This window comes from Sminthopsis crassicaudata, chromosome 2 (genome assembly GCF_048593235.1).
Source record: "Sminthopsis crassicaudata isolate SCR6 chromosome 2, ASM4859323v1, whole genome shotgun sequence".
In the NCBI taxonomy this organism is placed as follows: domain Eukaryota; kingdom Metazoa; phylum Chordata; class Mammalia; order Dasyuromorphia; family Dasyuridae; genus Sminthopsis; species Sminthopsis crassicaudata.
In genome coordinates this window covers 110883155-110905371 of record NC_133618.1, presented here as the reverse complement: position 1 = coordinate 110905371, position 22217 = coordinate 110883155, and the positions used below count along the sequence as shown (strand labels likewise).

The following is a 22217-nucleotide window of genomic DNA, read 5'->3' as shown; positions in this document are numbered from 1 at the left end:
TATTAGATAGAAATTCCCCAAATAAAGTAAAGTGTCTCTCAGCTCTTCTCTAAGTCTTCTATAAGTTTCCTGTTTCCAGAATTTGCAAAACTATCTTAAATCTTTCTTTATCCCATATTGAAATTCTACACAGCTATAACTTCCTCCATGATGACTGATATTGTCTTTCATTATTCTCTTTCTTAGTATTTGGGTTGTTTTTCTTCCTCATTGCCTTACTGTTTCACTTGTAATTCCCACTGGCAGCTTACTGTTTCTTCTATTTAGACCATTATTGTTCCTTACTATTATTTCTGATGTTAAATGCATTTCATATTTTCTTATTTCGCTCTATAAAAATTTGGGGAAATTATTTTTTGCATGTGTCAGATAACCTTATAATGATCCCGATTCTTTCTTCTTGTATCCAAAAAAGTTGATCATAGCTTCTATATTGGTAAATCCAAATGAAAAATTCTACCTCCACCTTTTTTTTTCTTTAATTTTCATATGTCTATCATAATCATTAAATATAAAGACAAATCTGCCATGCACATAATCTAAGGAAACTTATTTTGTCAGCCTCTTGAGAATTAGAGACAGAACTTAAATAAAATATGTCATCTTTAACTCTTTCCCCTCCACTTACTTTTTGCTTTATTTTTATAGTTCTCTTGTCATTTATATGTTTCTGATAGATAGGAACTCATTATTTTCAAATGAATAAAGAAGGGAGAAAGAGTTGACATTGGTACATATTGGAAGATTTTAGTGGTCATTTAAATTTGATAAGTATAACAATTAAAATAGTATTTGGTATACAGTATAACTTGCTTTGTGGTGTTATTTTAACTTTTAAAATAGCTATGTTATTAAATAAAAGTATTTTTTCATCCACCTATCTCTAGAAGGAAAAAATAATTTAATTTTTCTTAAACAGACCAAGACCTATGATTCCGTTACAGATAAATTTATGGATTTCTCCTTTGAAAAGGTAATTTTATTGTACATTCAGTAATTTGACATTTTAAAAAATTTTAATGTGTTTTTATCTACTTTATTCTTATTTTTAAAATTTCTTTTTTTCTTTTTCTTTTTTGAAGACACACAGTGCATACATGCTGTTTTATAAACGGATGGAACTAGAAGAAGAAAATGGCAAAGACCTCAAATTTGATGTTTCATCAGAATTGTTGGAGGTATAAGTTGTTTTTATTGTTATTTATTATAACACTATGATATGATAGTTGCATAATTATTGTTTATAGCAGTATCAATAGCTTCTTAAATAACCTAGAAAATATTTATGGATATCAGCAGTTTTAACTGGTATACCATTTTATGACAAGGGAGAAAAGATAGAAGGCTAAGGAAAAGAAAGGGGTATGGAAATTGACCAGTGGAATCAGTTGTCATATGTTTATTAACCATTTTCTGTGTGTCAGACATTATACTGTATTTTGAAGATACAAAGACAAAAATTAAGAAGATTTTAACTGAAATTTAGATTGTCCTGAGGAAACAACGTGTAAACATATAAATATATGGATACGCAAAGGATTAACAAATTTATAGCTCTTTTAAAATTCTTTGTATAGTGGTACATGGTCATTCTTAGATGGTGGAGAAATTTGTTTGGTTAATACCAATAATCAACAAGATTCTGGCATATAAACTAGTTCTACAACCCCTATGTCCACCTTCAACTGAGATGGTTTGCAAAGTGCTTACTACAGTGCCTGGCACATAGTAGGTACTATTTAAATGCTTATTCTCTTTCTTTTTTACTTCACCCCTTCTATAAGAAATCTTTCCGAAACATTAAGGTTAGTGCCTTCCCTCTCGATCATCTCCAATTTCTACTTCTTTATATCTTGTTGGTAATATAGTTATTTAGTTGTTGTCTTTCCCAATTACATTGTGAGCTCCTTGAAGGCAAGGATCATTTTTCTTTTCTTTCTTGTGTCTTAGCACTTACTGCTACATAGCATTCAGCCAGGCACATAATAGTAGCTTATTAATTTCTTATTGATTTGATTTGATGTGGTAGATTTTTGGTTTTGTTTTAAACTGGGTTTAAGTGACTTGCCCAGGGTTACACAGCTAGGAAGTATTAAGTGTCTGAGACCAGATTTGAGATCAGGTCCTCCTAACTTCAGGGCTGATGCTATATCCAATACACCAAGTAGATAACCCTTGATATGGTAGTTTTAAAGGGAAATCAGTCAGGCTTGGAGATTAGAAAAAGCCTTATGTCTAAAGTTAGTACTTGAGCTGAACTTTGTAGGAAACCTGCACAAAAACATGGAAATGGGAGGGTTAGAATGTTATATGAGAAGCAGCAAAGAGGACAACTTGTGTGGGTTGTAGAGTATAGGAGTAATATAATCAAAAGTAGAAAAAATAGCTTGGAACCAGATTGCAAAGGGCTTTAAATATTCAAATGAGGAATTTGTATTAAACTCCAGAGGTTAATGTGGGAATACATTTTACTTTTGAGCATATGATTGACATGGTCAAACTTGTACTTTTTGACAGCTGAGTAGTGGATGGATTAGAGAGGGAAGAGATTGAACTCAAAAGGACCAATTTGGAGGCATTTGCATGCAATAGTCATAGCAAGTGATGAGAGCCTGAACTGGAATGGTGTCCATAAGAGAGGAAAAATGTAAAAGATGTTGTAGAGAATACCTCCTGATTGATTGAAGTGAAGGAGGGAAATAAGTAAGAATGAGGAATTGAGCATGATTCTGAGGTTCTGAACTTTTGTGATTAGAAGCATGGTTTTGCTTTTGAAATTACAAAGTTTGGACAAGAGGTGGCATTGGTAATATAAGATCCATTCTCTTTTTGACTTGTGAAGTACGTGTTGGATATTCATTTAGCAAAATCCTATTTGGAGTTAATGATATGGTATTAGGTCTCAGGAGAGAAGTTAATTCTGGATTTGTAAACCTAAACATCACTTGGTAGAGGTAACAATTGAACTCCTTCCTGCTAATGAAGTCTTGGACAAAGTATAGAGAGAAAAGAACCTGAACCCGAGGCTTGTTGTGTATGCTTACTTAGGAGCATGAAGTGGATGATTTATTAATGGAGACCTGGAAATAACAATCATATAAGAAAAGAATGAAGAGAGTGCAATGTTAGAAAACCCAGAAAAGTATATCTAGGAGGATTATCTTGCAAGAAAGGTGATGATAGAGAAGAAGCTATGGGATGTGACTGTCCGACTATTGATTACTTGGGAAAAAACAGTTTCAGGTGAATTGTGTGTGAGGTCAGAAAGTAGGTACAAGGGATAGAGTATTAGGCCTGGACTCAGAAAGATTCCTCTTCTTGAGTTCAAATCTTACCTCAGATACTTAATAGCCATGTGATCCTTTGCTTGTCCCTTAAACCTGTTTGTCTGAAGTTTTATCTTTCAAATGAATTGAAGAAGGAAATAGCAAAGTGCTCCAGTGTTTTTTTGTTTTCTGTTTTTTGTTTTGTTTTGTTTTTGGTAAGAAAATACCAAATGAGGTCATGAAGAGTTAGATATGACTGAAAACAACTGAACATCATAAAGTTTAGAAGCAGCAGCATAGGGTTTGAAAAGTGAGAAGTGGAGATAAGACTTTACACTATTTTTTCTTGAACTTTGGCTGTTCAAAGAAGTAGGTAGAGGCATGGAACTTCAGGGAAGTAGAAAAAAGTTGCAGATTAGAAAAAGAAGAGATAATTATAGGACAAACTCTTCATGGAGACAGTAAAGGAGACTGGTTAGATAGATAGGAAGGCTGCTGGAGAAAATTGTAAATGGAGTATATATAAGAGTAGATGGTGACTGGTGGTGTCAGAGGCAATACAGAGGTCAAGAAAGATGAGAACTAGGAAAAAATCGTTAGATTTAATCGTTGCTAATTGGAGAAGGCGATTATAGTTGAGTGATAAAATCAGAAGCCAAACATGCAAAGAATGAAGGAACCTGTGAGAGGAGAGGATGTGGAGACAGAAAGTGCCAACAACTTTATCAAGGTTAACCATAATGGGAGGAGACATATTATAGCTATCATGAATTTCCAGACCTAGTGGGATTTTTTGTTTTTGTTTTTGTTTTTTTAAGGATGGGTAAAGATAATGAACATATTATTACAAGCCAATAGGTAAAGAGAGATTGAAGATTAAAGAAATTGTAGTGATAATACATGGGGCAGTCTATTTTATCTTGCAAAATTAGATCCAGATCTTGCCTTCTTGGTATTTACATTTTAAATAAAAACTTTATGGTAAGAATACGATCAATTTAAATTCACTTCTGTGGCCATCCTAATTCATTTTTAAAGCAGGATGAAAAATCTTCTCTGATGTAGCATTTTTGCTAGTGTGTACTAATGAATTGTTATTAAAAGTAATGTTTTGTTTTCCACCCGTATTCTGAGATTGTAAGATTAGATTTAGTAGAAGTGTGAAAAAACAACTAGAGTTTATTAAATGACAAAATTGCTTGACGAAAAAGCTATTTCTTAAAACTTCTACTGGGGAAGAGCTATATTATATGCAAAAAAACCCTTTAAAAATCAAAAACCTTATCAACATTTGAGAGTTGTGATGAAAATAATCATCTTTTCCATTGAGTAAATAGTTCAGTTTACCAGTTTTTAAAACATTTATATCAAATTAATATATTTGTCACAAAAAGCTTTTTGAGCCTTTCTTGAGACCTGTTAATCCTCTACTGCTCTAAAGATTTTAAGGCATATTTAAATAATTTGCAATGTGGAAAGATTTTGTCATTTATTAAATATTACATAAAGTCAAAAAAACAACTAGGATTTTAAATAGCTAGGTGGGTATTTTTAGGACTACTATTTAACCTTATAAAGTGCTAAAGTATAATGAAGTAAATTACTTTCTTGTATCTGATGTTAGCATTTTTTCTTCAGTGGATTTGGCATGATAACATGCAATTTCTTCAAGACAAGAACATTTTTGAGCACACATATTTTGGGTAAGTTTTTCTCAAAAGGTCAGTATCGGATTATTCAGTAAACACCTCTTTAAATCTTATTTGATAAAGAAATTGAATTGTTGCTTTATGATTCTAGGTTTATGTGGCAGTTATGTAGTAGTATTCCAAGTACATTGCCTGATCCAAAAGCTGTGTCCCTAATGACGGCAAAGGTAATGTTTTAGCCTTGAACAATTTTGAGACCAGTTATATTAAAATAATTACTCATTCAACTCCTGGCTTATTTATATCTTTTCTTTCAGCTAAGTACTTCTTTTGTCCTGGAGACATTTATTCACTCCAAAGAAAAGGTATGTATCATTCTTTCATAAAAGTTATTCATTAGCATCATTTCTTTTAGTTACAAAAATGTTTGTTTTGGAGAATATTAAGTGATATAATAGCGTATGAGTTAGCTAACACTCCTTTATCTATTATTTAGCCGACAATGCTTCAGTGGATTGAACTACTGACCAAGCAGTTCAATAATAGCCAGGCGGCTTGTGAGGTAGGTGAAAATCTCCCCTTCCCCCCCAAAAAATAATAAAATAAAAATTAAAATAAAATAAAAAACAGATTAGAACTTGCTACATTGTTTTTGATGAAGTCTGGAGAAGTATTCCAAAATAATGATGTGCCATAAATCAGCAGCTTGCATTTTTTAAACTATTTAAGATTACTTAATTACAGTAAATGCTAGAATAGTAGTTTTTTTTGTTTTTTTCCAGCATCAAAAGAGCTTAATAAAATGGTCTTTAAAGTACTATTCAAAATCAACTTTTGATTTTCCATGTCAAAAGAGAAAGTCTTCAAAAATGAATCATCTAAACCTTTCTCTAAGCTTTAGAATAATGCAGTTATTAAAAAATCCAAAAACACTTTTAAAATTAAAATTGTATGCATTTTTGATGCATTTGTAAAATAATTAGCAGAAATGTATTTTTGACCCATTTTATGTTCAGTTTAACATTTTCTCAGGAAGAGAATCTCAGAGTTTTAAGTGACCTCAGAGACTAAGGATCCCCAAAACTGCATCTGCAAGAAGGATCCATATAGTTTTCACTTAATTTAGATCTCAATTTAAGGAAAACCCTACTTCTGTAGCTAGCCCACTAATTTTTGCATTTCTGTAATTGTTAAGAAGCTTTTTCTTTGGATTAAGTTGAAATTTACTTGTATTCAGCTTTCAGACTAGTTCTGCCCTTTGATATCAGCAAACAAAGCCTTATCCCTCTTCTATGTTACAGCCTTTTCAGTCTTGAAGATTGCTCTTATTTTTCCATAATCTTCTTTTGCAAACTAAAAATCTCCAGCTTCTTTAGCCACGTCTCACATGTAATAATCTCAAGGACTCCACTATTTAGTTATTACTCCCATCATCCTAAGCATTAACGTCCTTCCCATATTTGTGTTGTATGAAAAATCTGATAAAGCATCCCTTTATATAAATCATTGAAAAAACAGATCTAAGGAAGAATCTCTGGTAAAATCCACTAGAGATTGTTTTCTAGGTGTGATTTCAAACATTTCCCAAACCACCTAATTTGAAATATCAGTAAATAGTTAATAAATCCTTGTTCTCAGGTGTCCATTTTTTTGAAGAATATGATATATACACACAAATGAGTTAATTTATTGTCATCCTTGTTCCTGGAATGCACTCCCTTACTATTTTTGTTTCCTTTAAGTTGCAACTAAGCATTGCCTTTCACACAAAGCCTTTCCTGATTACCCTAAATGCTAGGGAATTCCTTCCCTGTATACCTTACATTTACAGTTTCTAGCAAATGATGGGCACTAAATAAATGTTTATGGATTGATTGATTAAAAGGAAAACATTAGTAATTAGGCATTTCTAGAAACATTTCTTAGATGAGCACACACTTAAATTCTTCTGCTTAAGAAATATTGCAATATGCAAGTTTGTGTTATACAGCAACAGTCATTTATTAAGTGCTCACTATGTGCCAGACACTGTACCAAGCTCTGGATTATAAATACAAATACAAGAAAAATCATTCCCTGCCTTTGAGGGCTGTGTACTCTGATAGAGAAAGATAGCACAAAAAATAAAGTTGACTGTAGAAAAGAAACAAAGGCACCTAGTCCAAGTAAGTGATAAGTGAAGTAGGGAGTACAAACTGGAAAAGAAATGAGAGACAACTGACCTAGTTGCCTTCTTTAAAAGAAGATCCTTGAAGGAGCTATCTAGTCATAAGGAGAGGCTGCAAGGGTGGAGGTTACTTGCCATGTGTGAATTCCAGGGCTAAAGTGAGGCTTCAAGATGAACTGAGGCATGGTAGAAGAATTCTAGAATAAAGAGGAAATGTCTTTTTTTAATAGGAGGTAGTCCTTTAAAGATCTAGAAGAGGAAGGTAATAGATTTTTTTTTCTTTATGGACAGTATTCCTTTTTATCAAATTCATTTCAGTTTCTTCAGAACTATTGCTTATACAAACTGAGATAGTATTATAGACCATAAAGTTAACTTTGTATTTTTCTATAATACTAAAGATTGAATCCTCTTCTTTGTTTTTTGATCATTCATACAAACAATCTTTTCATTATTTTGGTTAAGATCTGATTTAGGAAAGGGGAAGATAAGAAGGGATTAAATTTCAATAAGGAATGGTGAATAAGTGAGGTGGAAAGAATAGCTATTGGAAATAGCTAGACCCTTGACTTAACTGGAATACCGTTAGTGAAACCAGTATATCTCTCATCCTCTCAATATATTGTGAGAAACTTTCTCAGATGCATTGCTGACATTCGTGAATCCTCTATCTTATTTATATCCATCCTCCATTTTTAGTCTCCTTGTTCTACCAGTGTAATAACTATCAGAATACATATGACTATGTTGTCTAGGTTATGGGTACAAAAAAAAGTCAACTTCATAAACATAAGATTTGAAAACATGGTTAGAAAACACTTGTTTTGAAAAAAATTCTTAAGACATTAATGGGCCTTGCAAGCTCATCATGAGTGAGCTGAGCAACATAGAAAAGTCAGTGCTATCTTGAGAGAGACATAACTTCCAGAAACTGGAATGGTCATGGTGCCACTGAACTCTGCCCTCCCTGGGACCTCTGATGGCATATTGTCCTGAGTACCATGAGTTGAGGAAGACAGAGACAACCCCAAAGTGTCTAGAGGAAGAGAATTTGAATGATGAGAAAATTAAAATCCATAATATATGAAGGTATTTTGACAGAATTGGACTTGTTAAATTTAGGGAAGAGAATACTCAAGATGTATATAGTAAATGGGTCTCAGTATGGGAGATGTGTTAGATTTGTTTTGTTTGGCACCTGAGAGCTAAAAACGGATAGAAGATGCAAAGAGGCAAATAAATCTAAGTTTAATGTCAAGAAAAACTTCTTAGCAACTAAACTATCCAGAATTGAAATTGGAATGCTTGGTGAGATTCTTTGTTCCCTCTAATTAAAGATCTTTGAATAGAAGCTAGATGACCATTTGGCAAGTTAGTTTATAATGGGATTTCTTTGTGTATGTGGGTTGGACTAAGTGGCTTTTTAGGGGCCCTCCAATTCTCAAATTCTGTGATTTTGTGAAATTTTTGATCTTTATATTTCTTTGTGTGACTATTCACTAATAATAATTTTAATACTACTAGGGTTTTTCTGGATAACTTACAAATTCATAAATTGTAGATTCTACTCTTCTCCTTGCCCTAACCAAGAGAACTTTTACTATTCACCAGGACTGACTGATGTCTTATTTTCCATATCTTAAGAAAGCTTAAGATTGTTGTCAGCACTCATATTATCCATTTTTTTCATAGTAATTTGGATCTTTGGTGGCCTGGTAACTAGAACTCAACAAAAGCAAGATAGATATTTTGTCGCTATCTCCTTACTCATCTTGATTTTCTACCATTAATCTTTCAGTTCTAGTCTGATCAAAGATCATTCTATTTGGTAAAGAAAAAAGAAGTCAAGTTCCTATCTTCCCTTTGTTGTTATCTATCCCAAATCACTGTCTCCTCTTATTTGATATACTACAATAAAATGAAGGAAAACTATTTTTTTCTAGTCTTTCATATTCCTCATTTGCCTTGGTTCATTCTGGGCTTTAGCCTTACTAACAGTGTTTTGCCAGGGCTATTTTCATACTGTTACTTTTATCTTGTCTCACCCATACCCATCCTATTTTTTATGTTTTTTAAAAATCAAAGTTGGTTTACATTGTTATATGTCCACATCATTCTGATGAACAAAAATTGTGCAACATAGCTAGCTATCCAAACATTGAACATTCTGCCTCAGTAAATGTGTTCTTGAAGTATTAGCAAAGGCTGAATGAACCATTTCTCAGATATGTTATATAGTGAGAATACTTTTTCAGTTTCAGATTGTACTAGATGACCTCTGTGGTGAACTCTTCTAACTCTGAGATTATATGATTCATAGCTTTCAGAATATCATTTTTTAGGACTTAAACATCCCTTTGAGCTGATTTTTCCTTTATAATTTTAATACAATTCTGCCTCTCTTCTTTAAAAATCTACTTTTTCAAGAATATAGAATATATCTCATAATTTATGCCTGGCTTTTCTTTCACTAATTTTAAGATGGAATTGTCACTTTCCAGGATTTTTCCTGGAATTTTTTCCTCTTTGCTGATCAAAATCATATTCAGCTATGGATGATCACCTCTTTATTTTTGAATAGTGAAATTATAATTAATTCAAATTATTAAATAATTTGGTTTTGATGATACTTAAGACAGATCTTACTTTATTAATGTCAGATCACAATGCCAGGCTTACGATATGTTTCCTAAACTCTTTGTTTCCTCTGTCTAGATGGTATATAATAATTTCTACTTTTGTTTTTTCTTCCACTTGTCCTTTCTCAAATGTTCCACATTAACTTTCCCATTTCCCTATTTTCTTATGTTAATATAGGTTTGTAATATATGAATACAGAACCATTAATTCTATCCTCGCCATCTTTCTTTTCTCCTTTTATCACAGTCTTTAATTCACTTTTTTTGTTATCCATACTTTGCCATTTTTTGTATCACAGATGGATCTTATTACCGGGGCTAATCTCCTGACAAGTTATCAATAGCCTACTTTGTTTTCATTTGAAATAATATTTTTATATTCCTATTGAATTTAATTCAGAATTATTTCCTGTGCTTTATAATAACCTCAGAACAACCAACAACATTGATAAAAGAACTCCTTTCACCTTTTACAAATGGAGTGACATATTTTCTTTGAGGTCTGAAAGCTATTTTATATATTTTGAACTTCTTCAGTGATACTCAAATATCTTGCAAAATATTAAATGTTTAGTTTGCCTTTCTTGTTAATTTTGAACTGATATCTCTCTTTGTAGGAGCAAGTAATATAGGTAAAATAATTAATCATAATCCACATGAAATTAATGTTATTTCATTTTAATAATGATGTAATTGTTCATGCAAATAACTAGCATGAAGGAAAAAAATAAAAATAAATATGAACCATACAAGGAAAACTCACAGGAACATTATTGCTAAATTTCAAAACCAGCAGGTCAAAGGGAAAATTTTACAAGAAACCAACAAGCAAACAAAAACCAATTCAGATATGCTGCAGCTATAGTTAGAATTGCACAAGGTCTGTTAGTTATAATAAAAAAATCATAAGTCCTGAAATATTAATATTAACTGTTAAAAAGACCTAAGCCTGTGGCCAAAAATATTATATCCAGAAAAATTAGGTATAATATTGACATCCCCCCCACCCCCAAAAAAGAACATTAACCAAATTTGTAGATTCTAAGGATTTTGTCTTAACCAAACTTGAACTCAATATAAAATTTAACATGTAAGAGCCAACATCAAAGACTAATTTCAAGGGACTCAATGACAAACTGTGTATGCATGGAAAGTAAACCACAAATATAAGATTGACAATAGTAATTGGATAGTCCAAATGGTATGTTAGGGCAGAGATGGGTATGATCTAACTCTAAAAAGCAAAACTGTCTAAGAAAAGGTAAAAGTAGTAACATGCTATACAAATGAGGTGCAGAGAAAGAACTGACACAGTGGCATTAGATGGGGGAGAAGGGCTGGTAGTTCTGAAAAACTGTTCACATTGGGTATGGATATAAGGAAACAATACATACACACATGCACGCACACACATACATACACATGCATGCATGCATACACACACATACTCCCCAAGTAGAATATTGTACCCTTCAAAATTTATAAAGAAATAAGGGGAGAGGAAGTAAGAATAGATGGGGTATAGATTTACTACAGTGGGAAAAGGTTTATAGATTAATGAAAAAGGGCTAAAGGAAGAGGGAAAGAATGGCATAGGAGAAGGTAAGGTATAGAAAGGTGTTTAATGGGAGTGGGAAAAATATATATAAATTAAAGAGGGAGAGAGAGGGAAGGAGAAGATAAGGGATATATAAATGGAGGAGGTTAAATAATAGAAAACTTAAACTCTTTAACTTTTAAAGAAGAGGTAAGCAGCAGAACCGAAGTAGAAGAATTAGCAGGGATAAGTGATATACATAAATACAATAACAAGGATTAGGAGTAGAATTTATTAGAAAAAAAAAGTAGAGTTAGTGATCATTGTTCTCTGGCAAAAGTCAAATTTAAAGATTCAATCAAGAAAGAAATCTGTTACAGATCGACCATATCAAAATTGTTTTGGAGATATATCTATATGTAAATGAATATGTATAGCTATGCATGTACATGTATGTGTTTGTATGTGTTTGAGTACATATATACACCCACATGTACATAAATATATCTGTGCTTAACTGTGGCCTGCTTGGAGGAGGTGAGATCGATGTTGGATAGTCATAAATAACATCTTCTATTATTATATATACTTTCTTGAAATGGAAATTTGTTGCATATTTTGAATCCTCCTTGGTATCTGCTGGATACATGATAGTGTTTTGTTCCTTTTTTTCTTTCTCTTACTATTTTTTTTTTTTATTATTTTGTATTTAGTTTTAAATAAATAAATATGAAATAACTTTTAAGGGAAAGTACTAGTAACTAAAGGAATTAAAAATGGGCTTTCTTTAGGAAGTGGTCTATGAGCTAAGTCTTAAAGGAAGTCATGGATTCCATGATCTAGTGTCAGGACAAGAGTACCTTAGGAGTATGGGGATACCATCTGTACACAGCATTTATATCTCATTTGTAGAGGCAAAGGGGAGAGGATTTTTCCCAATTTAATACAATTTATTTAATTTGATTATTTAATACAAACTTATTATAGGTTTTATATTTTGAAAGTTTTTATTTGACACTTTTAAGGCAACAGATAGAAGAAAAATCTTATAATGTTAAGCTAATGTGATCTTTTTCCCATTGAATGTACATGACTAAGTATTGATTTAGTATTCTTATATCAAATGCTTTTTTTCTTTTAGTGGTTTTTAGACCGAATGGCTGATGATGATTGGTGGCCAATGCAAATCTTAATAAAGTGTCCTAATCAGATTGTGAGACAGGTAAGGAAAATGTTCATTTTTCAGTTAAAAAATTGACATCCTGAATTTTTGAATTGGAAGACCTGAATTTCCATCCTATCTCAGTGTAAAGCTAATGTGATCTTAGGAAGATCATTTGCTTTTCTGAATCTTAATTTCCTCCATTATAAAATGAGACTGTAGAACTATAGAACTAGCTCAAGATTTATAAACTTAGGGACTCTACTAATCATAATCATTTTTCCTATTTTTAAGAGCATTAAAAGAAAAGAAAAACACCGTCATAGAATTTGAACTAGGTCATCTAATTTATCTTCATTATAACACATGCCTCTTGAGAAAAAGAGGACTGTTTTTTTTTCTGTATATTCCCCTAACTTAGAACAATCCTAGGCATTTACTTTTTGATTTGACTAGTCCAAACTTTTCATTTTATAGAGGAGAAAATTAGTTAATGCAGATTTTACTATAATTTTTACCAGTCCTTTGCAATGCCTGATAATCTATATTTTAGTTTATATACACATAAAGGATAAATGCAAGTGTCTTTCCTTTTTACATCTCTAGATGGAGAAAAATCACACAAGATCATTGTGTGTTAGGTAAAAAAAAATTTCACCAATTTCCCAAGTACATTGGTGGTATTTCTGATAAATTCAATCAGAATTTGTTTTGTTGTGTATTTTCATTTGTACTCCAAATAGTCACTCCAGGTTGAGAAAATCATGAGTCTATATTTATCATTATTTAACAGTTTACAGCTCAAAGCAAAGAAAAGTAGTAATATTCTAATGTTACACTAGAAAAAAATTGATAAAAAGTTAGAAGTTTGGCAAAGAAGTTGCTATAAGACTAGCAGGATTCAAGGATGTGTGTAACATTTGTCATTGCTAAAGTGTCTTATAAATGTATCCTATAACTGGATATAGAGCTATTCAAGTTTTCTGATATCAAGATGAGTTATTCTTTTCTTGTGCCTCTGCCTTTTACACTCTTCTATCTACTGTCTAGCCACCTAGAAGTTTAAAGGAAAGCAATGGTACTACTTCAAAAGTGCACTTTGCCTCCTGTAATTATTGGGAGGAGCTTTGATTGCTTATTTACCTGGTTTGCACCTGAAACAAAAATAAGAGTTATTTAAACCTTATTTTTATCCTCCAGTTTTTCAAATAAACAAACAAAAAAATAGGGCTGACTCCGTTGCTAAACAATATCATGACTTTAGCCAAAGTAGCTGTCTTTTTTCCCGGGCTTGGTTTTTTTATACTTCAAAATGAAAAGTTTAGACTATAGTTGATTCCTAACATCTCTTCCCATGCAAATTCTATATGGCTGTAACATGAAATATTTGTTCTGTCCATTGCTCTAAACATGATGTTTGAATCATTCCAAGGTGTTCAATTTTTCTATTTCTTATTTCCTGTCCAGAGATACAACTCTTGGCAAAATTTTAGTCCAAAAGAAAAAGTAAAAAAATGTGCAAACATTATAAATAGATGGAAAAAGAATCAATTTGTCATTAAGAAAATATAAATGTACTCATAACTAACTTAAGTTGTATCTTCATATTTTATCATTTGCAGATGTTTCAGCGTTTGTGTATTCATGTGATTCAGAGACTTAGACCTGTACATGCTCACCTCTATTTACAGCCAGGAATGGAAGATGGGTAAAATCTTTGCTTCTGAATACTTTTTCTGATGATAGTTATTTAGATAGATATATTTTTATTTTAAAATATCCAGCATGATATATTTGTTCCCTTGCCAAATGAAATGAGTAGAAAGAATTGTTGTCATTTGGGAATATTTTGTTACTTAAAATAGTCATATTTCATTATTCTCACCAAACAATAAATTAAGAGTATTTTCATTTGCTGTCTGGGTAGTATATAAAATTGTAATTGTAATAACAGTTATAATTAATTGAACCCAATATGAAAGTATTTCTATGATGAAGTTGAAAGTTAGGAAATTTTAACATCATCTGGTCAGAGATATCCATGTCTGAGAAGATCTAATTGAAAGACAGCATAGTGAAGTGGAAAAAACAGTGATATTTTAGTTAAAGAACCTGGGTTCAATTCCCAGTTTTGCCACTTTCTTCCTTTATCCACTTGAGGTAGGTCTCTTAAACGTTTTGCATCAGTTTCCTCATCTGTAAAATTAGGGAGTTAGAAAAGAGATGAAATATGTGCCATTATGATCCTGTTAAGGTTCAGGTAGAAGACTTAGCAAATAAATGTTGATCATACCTGAGCACATTATCAGGGCATAGTTTAGTTGGTAAGTCACAAGCTAATAAATTTATGTACATTTGCAGAGATGTTTTCAGTAAGAGGATAAGTGTAGCTGCTTTTGATTTCAAGGAGTTATGGGAGCCAAAGAAACTGTTGCAGAAAGTTTCTTGCCATTTGTTTGTTTCTTTGTTTGTTTTTCATTTAATAAGCATTTGTTTTCTCTACTTCTCTCCATCTCAAAAACAAAACCCTTGTAATAGGTACATAGCCAAGCAAAACAAATTTTCATGTTGTTCATGTCCAAAGATAAAAGTTTGTTCTACATCTTCAATCTATCACCTTTGGAATTATATTTGGTTTTTTATCTTTCAGTTAAAAGTTATTAAAGTCTTGCAGCTATTTGTATTTATATTGATCTTGTTAGTATATAAATTATTATCCTCTTTCTGCTCAGTTCACTCTACATTATCTCATACCAGTCTTCATAGCATTTTCTGAATTCATTCCTTTCATCATCTCATGGCATAGTAGTAGTCCATTAAATTCACATATGGTAATATATTCAAACCAGATGATTTATGAAAAAAGTTTCCAAATCTTTCCGACTACAAAAAAAGCTTGTGTATATGTGTGCGTGTGTGTGTGTGTGTATATATATATATATACATATTCATATATATATGTATATATATATATACATATTCATATATATATGAATATGTCTGTGTATTTAATACAGATACTTTTCATTTTTCTTCAATTTTGTTGAAGAATTTTGTGAGAGAATATCAATAGTTCAGTGATTTTTGTGGGCATAGTTCCAAGTTTCTTCCTGAAAAGGCCTAAAGTAATTAAAGCTGTGTACAGCAATGTGTTAATGTGCCTCAAATACCTTTTACCTTTCTAGCATTTGATTATTTTCATTTTTTGCCATCTTTGCCAGTTTCATAGACATGAGGTAGAACTAGAATGTTGCTTAAATTTGCATTTTACTAGTTGTTGGCGGTCCTCAGAGGCCATAGATATTGAAGTATACTGTAAATAAGCAGCCCAGAAAGAAAAGATTCCTAATCTAAAACAAAGAATTAAAATAGAGGCAATATGTAGTAATGAAAGGAAATCTTAGAACTCTGCCAAAAGCTTTATTATGTTAAAAAAAAAAAAAAAAAAGACTGTCTGACAAATTCTTAATTTGAGAGCAGTTAAATCTCTGTTTATAACAATGGTTTGAAATCTTTTTAAGCATGCAGATTTCTTTTTAACATAAAATTATTTCAGTTTCTCATGTGACAAGTTATACTATTGCTATCTATAGACTGAGAAAACATGTACTGAGAAAAAAAAACTAAATTTAGAAAATGTCAATACAAATATCTGTAAAACATTTGGACTATATATAATACATGTTTGTGTTTTCATTACATTGAATCTTCCCATATAAATGAATGAAACCATTTATTAAATGCTTATTTCGTGCCAAGCATTTGGAATACAAATAAAATATTAGGAATTGTCTTTTTCCCTTAAGCCTCATTCTGATAAGAACAACCATCCATATAGAGGAGTAATATTTTTATTTGGAAAGGTGAAGGCAAGATGGTGGAGAAAAGACAAGGACTTGCTTGAGCTTTCCTTAAACTTCTCCAAATTCCTTTAAATTATGACTCTAAACAAATTTTTTTTGTGTATTAGAACCTACAGAAAGACTTAGAGCTAAAGAGAGCTTAGAAGAGCAATAGGAAAGGACACGACTATAATGACATGGCATAGGCCATGCCAGCACACTCCTGGCTATAGCAAACCAGGAACAGGCTTCAGATTTGGAGCATCTGAATCAGTAGCAGCACTTGGCAGGTTCTAGATCTTTCAGCCCAAAGACACCAAACACGTCTTGAAAAGGTTAGCAGGAAACTTTTATCTTACTATGGTGATAGGGCCCTGGGAAACCAACAAATCCTTGAATTGGCAGTGGTGGCAGAAGTGATGGACATGGGCAACAGTAGCAAAAGGAGTTAAGCAGTAGCTTCCAGAAGTCTCAGCCCACAGATGGTAAGGCGATCAAACTGGTCAAAAGGTGTTAGGATTACTAGGTGAGAACTCAGGTTGTCTGGACAGTGACAAGGTGAGAATTCAGGTTGTCTGGACAATTACAAGGTGAGAACTCAGGTTGACTTGATAGAAGGAGCAAGCTCATTGGCTGAAGTGGTTCTTCCCAGAAGAAGCCCTTGCATTATCCCACGCCCATTCTCTGGGAGGATAAAAGAGGCAACAGTGGGCCTGGAAAGCAGTCTTCCTGGAGAAGGATAAGAGCTGGAGGAGATTCAGAGCCAGGATTCAAGGAGAAGACTCTGCACTACATCTGGCTTGACGCAGCTCTCTGCAGGAAGGGAAGTCGGCTCTCTGCAGGAAGGGAAGTCACTTCTCTGGACAAGAGTTAACAGCAAGTGCCTGGAGACAACGGTTCACTACAGGAAGAAGAATCTGTCTGAGAGATTTGAGTAGACACAGCAGATCTCTTCCCAGAGAGCAATCTAGCAGCTTCTGGAGACGACAGCTCTCTACAAAAAGGAGATCCTCTTTAGTAGTACTGAGGAATATCTCTCTTTTGTACACTAGAACCTACATCCAGAGTAGAGCAGTTACAGAGCAGACAAAAAGTGCTTGTTGTCACTTAAACATACTTCTTGGATTAAAATACCTTGGAAGAACTGAAAACTTAACAGGTCCTCAGAAGGATCTCTGAAAACAACAGCACAAAAAAAACCCCTGGAACCCAAGACATTATGTCATCCACCTTGGAAATAGAGCTCTACTTGTAACAAAGTTAAAAGCCGAGTAATGCTAGGGAAATGAACAAACAGAAAAAGATTCTGAGCATAAAAAGTTACTGTGGTTACAAGGAATTTAAAAATGCACACTTAGAAGAAGATAACAAGCTTCAGGAAAATAAAAATTGACCTCAGGCCATGAAATAGTTCAAAAAGAATTTTGAAAATCAAGCAAGAGAGATTTGAGGAAAAAATTGGGAAGAGAAATAAAAGTGATTAAAAGTGATATAAAAAGGAAATACAAAAAGGTAAAGAGAAGAATACAAAAGTGACCAATTGGAAAAGGAGGTACAAAAGCTCACTGAGAAAAACAATTATTTAAAAATTAGAATTGACAAAGGGAAGTTAATGACTTTATAAGAAATCAAGAAACAATAGAAGAAAACCAAAAGAATGAAAAAATAGAAATATCCTAATGGAAAAACAACTGACCTGGGAAAATTGATCCAGGAGAGAGAATTTAAAATTTATTGGTCTATTTGAAAGCCATGATCCACAAAAGAGAGCCTAGGCACTCTTTCAAAAATTATCAAGGACAGTTTTCCTGATATTCTAAAAACAGAGGGTAAAGTGGAAATTTAAAAAATACACTGATAACCTCTTGAAAAAGATCTCGAGATGAAAACTCTTAGGAATATTATAGCCAAATTTTGGAATTCCCAAGTCAAGGAGAAGCTATATGAAGTAGCCAAAAAGAAATAATTCAGGTATTTTGGAACAACAGCAGGATAGCATAAGAGAGCAATGGAGCTAGGATTATAGCAAGAATCACCCACCCAGAAAAACTGAGTATAATCCTTCTGGGTGAAAAAGTGGACATTCAGTAAAATAGAGGACTTTCAAGCATTCATGATGAAAAAAACAAAGCTGAATAGAAAATTTAATTTTTAAGTACAAGACTCAGGAGAAGGAGGTAATCAAAAAGGGGAAATCATAAGGGACTTAATAAGGTTTATTTGTTTCTATTCCTACATTAGGAACTTTCTCATTATTAGGACAGTTTGAAGGAGTGTATAATAATCTTTTTTTAAAAAAGAAAATCTGGATTTAAGAAATGCCCAATTAGTATTTTTTATTCAAAATATAACTTGATAGTCCTTTTTATTTATATTAAGTTTGCTTTGCCTTTAAGTGTATAATTTAATATAAAATTTCCAGCTACCTGCATCTTTTCATTTTGAGTACTTCTGGCATTTTTTCTGGTGTTTAGTTGGCAACCATATTGCTAATCCCCTTATATCTCTGTCCCATTGAGAAAAGGCAAGGAGGGGGATTATCATTTTAATAAATATGTGTAGAAAAGCAAAACAAATTTCTACTTTGAGTGTATCTGAAAATGTACATATAATTTTGAATTCCAAATTCTTTGCTTCTATGTCAGGAGTTAGCCTAATTCCTTGTAGATCCTTTGGAACTATGACTAGATTTTGCCCTCATCAAAGTTCTTATTAAGTTTTTCAGAGTTATTATTCTTGACCATATTTTTGTGATTGTATAGCTTGTTCTAGTTCAACTTACTTCTCTCTGCATTACTGAAATAACTCTTCATTTGTAATGGTGCAGTAGTATTCCATTGTATTCATATCACATAAATTATTCATTATCCAAATGTTCTTTAATTTTCATTTCTTTGACCACATAAAAAGAGTGATTATAAATATTTTTCTACATATAGATCTTTGCCTTTTTCTTTGATATTGTTGAGGTAAAAAATGCTTAGTAGTGGTATCATTGAGTCTGTGTTTTAAACAGTTTAGTGATCTTGTGAAGAAAGTTCATAATTGTTTTCCAGAATGGCTAGATCAATTTATATACCTACCAGCTATGTATTAGTGGATCTATCTTTCTACCACATTTTTGACAATTGGCACTTTCTTTATTTGTCAACTAAGTTGATCTTAAAGGATTTTTAAACTTTTAATTTACATTTCTCTAGTTATTAATGATTTGGAATGCTTTTTCGTCTGGTTGTTTTACTAGCAAAACTTTGAATGCATAAAGTTAGAAAGGTTTTCACAAAGAAGCCACTGCAGTTAAAATTAGAAAGGAAGTCATTAACTATGGGGGAAAGAAATTCCCTGATAAAGGTTTAACATAAAAAGATACCTTTTATATTTTATTTTCTGTAATCTTCTCCCTATCTTTTGTAGTCATAAGCTCTTTATCTATACTTTTGAATGGTATTTTCTTCCTTGCTTCACTAATTCATTTAGTGATATGATTTTCCTGCCCTACTACTTTGAAATCTTCTGAGTAGATTTTGTTGAAGAATGATTCCTTACTCCATATCTTTGGAATTTATTTGGAGATTTATCAACCACAGTAGAGAGCCTGTCATTTTAATTGGGTGGACATCCACACAGAATTGAACTATCATGATATATATGTCTTTGAAATCACTACACAGTAAAATCCTCACAGTAGCTGGGCCCATAGGAAGAACATAAGCCAGATTAACTTTGGGAAATTATACAGTGTTTTTAATGATAGCAAGCTTCTCCTTGAAACAGAATTGTCTTTTTAATAGTCTTCTGGTAAGAAGTCTTTATGGATAAAAGTACTGGAGTACTTTGTCTAAAGAATTAAAGTTGAACTTCACCTAAGTGCAGTAAAGAGACACATTAGGCTGTAACTCAGAACCCAGCAGAAAAACCATTGGGTTGTACTCACAGTAAGGAAAAATCTCATCACTAGGGCAGGAGAGGGGAGTCAAATGGTTTTAATATCCTGTTTAGCACATAGATTCTATAATACGTGCCATTACTTTAGTTTTCACTATAACAAAGGTGAAATTCATAAGTGTAATTTATTTTAAATATTATCTCACTAGCATGATGTTCTCCCACCTGTACCAATTTTAGTCATGTTAAATTGTTTCAGGTCAGATGATATGGATGGTCCTGTGGAAGATATAGGAAGCCGTTCCTGTGTCACTAGATTTGTGAAGACCTTACTATCGATTATGGAACATGGTGTAAAGCCTCATAGTAAACATCTCACTGAGTACTTTGCCTTCCTTTATGAATTTGCAAAAATGGGTGAAGAAGAGGTGAGGATATTTCTTGTTCACTTCAAAAATTCTGTGCTTAAAATTAATCCTATACATATATAAATGTGTATATTGAGGAATTCATCATTAATATTCCCTGTGTTCAACTAACTTATTATCTTTATTTCTAGAGCCAATTTTTGCTTTCATTGCAAGCTATTTCAACAATGGTACATTTCTACATGGGAACCAAAGGGCCTGAAAATGTAAGTATAGTGCCTGTTATTCTCAGTTTAGAAACCATTTACCAAGTAGTTTTTATTTCTGAGATTCATAAGAATAAAGAGCCATATCTTTATTATATACTAGAAAATCATCCACATTTCTATGTGAAAAGGATGTCATTAAAAGAGAATTGTATATGAAAAATTAAATATAATTACTTTTTTACCTTTTTTTTCCCCATCATTTTTATTACCTCAAAATGATTTCTTCTGAAATAAAAGACTTCCTGTTTAACAGGTGTTATGGGGAAAGGAAATTTATGTTGTATTAGTTATATTTATAAATATATGCCTTATTCTCCACCTTCTGTCAAAAATGGGAAGTGTACTTCATCACCAATCTTTTATAATCTTATTTAGTCAGTTCATTGATTAGAAGTCTTTGTCTTTCTAAGTTACTTTACTGTGTTGTGGTTATTGTACAAATAGTTCTGGTTCTGCTCGGTACAGCGTGCATTAGTTCATATAAGATTCTCAAGCTTTTTTAAATAACCATTGTTATTTTTTTCTTCTCTCAGTAATATTCCATTATATTTGTATTCCAAAAATTGTTTGGCCATTTTCCTGTTGAGGGAAAGGGACTTTTGTTACAATTCTTTGTTAAAATAACATGTACTGCTATATTTACACTTATGAGTCTTTTGACCCTTTCTTTAATCTGTTTAGTAAATAAAGTAGTTAAGATACTGTTGGATCAAAAAGCATGCACAGTCTAGTGATTTTTTTTTTTTTAACTCTATCCCAAAATTGCCTTCCATAATGGCTATAGACAATTTACAATTCCACCATCAGTTATATTTGTGAACTTGTCTTTCCCTACCTTCTCCAAAAATTGTCATTTTCCTTTTTTGTCACCTTTGCCAATTTAATTCATGTGTGGGATATTTTAAACTTCCTTTCTCTTAATTATTAGTGATTTAAGGCATTTCTCATGGTTGTTGATAATTTTTTCCCTTTCAAATTATCAGTTCATATCTTTGACCATTTTTCTCTGAGGGTATCGAAAAGCCAAATTATATTAGTTAATTGCTTAATACTTGTTTAGTCTTTAAAAATTCCAAATAGCAAGTTTAAAGTGAGAAGAGTGGACCATTGAAAAAGCTTCCTTCAGTTATATGATTTTGTAAATTTATACCCTAATTTAACAACATTTTTTTCTAATTCCTACTTATAAGAATGCCATTTTTTGAGGACTATTTTTACCTCAATATCTACTTTTTAGTTAATCAGATGGATTAAAATAATCCGACAGTGGTCTTAATTTGAAGAAACTCCTGTCTTATGAATATAACTGGAAAACTTCAAATAATTACTTTTTTCTATCAAACCACACACAAAAAAAAATTATTGTTTTCTCTAAAGCCCAACACATTCTTAATTAGTTTTATCCAAAAAGCTTTAGTTCTAAGAAGATAGTA

At 32.1% G+C, this 22217-nt stretch overlaps 1 protein-coding gene across 3 annotated transcripts in view; it reads left to right on the top strand.

Annotated features, from left to right (window-relative positions):
- The window catches only part of USP34 (ubiquitin specific peptidase 34), a 264493-nt gene that overhangs the window by 203480 nt on the left and 38796 nt on the right, over nt 1–22217 (top strand). For all 3 annotated transcript variants that reach the window (XM_074287014.1, XM_074287013.1, XM_074287012.1), the window contains 10 exons: nt 920–973; nt 1083–1178; nt 4905–4969; nt 5067–5142; nt 5233–5280; nt 5412–5477; nt 12400–12480; nt 14043–14128; nt 20407–20575; nt 20707–20781. In XM_074287014.1, the coding sequence (XP_074143115.1) occupies nt 920–973; nt 1083–1178; nt 4905–4969; nt 5067–5142; nt 5233–5280; nt 5412–5477; nt 12400–12480; nt 14043–14128; nt 20407–20575; nt 20707–20781 (816 nt within the window). The remainder of the gene's footprint in view (nt 1–919; nt 974–1082; nt 1179–4904; nt 4970–5066; nt 5143–5232; nt 5281–5411; nt 5478–12399; nt 12481–14042; nt 14129–20406; nt 20576–20706; nt 20782–22217) is intronic.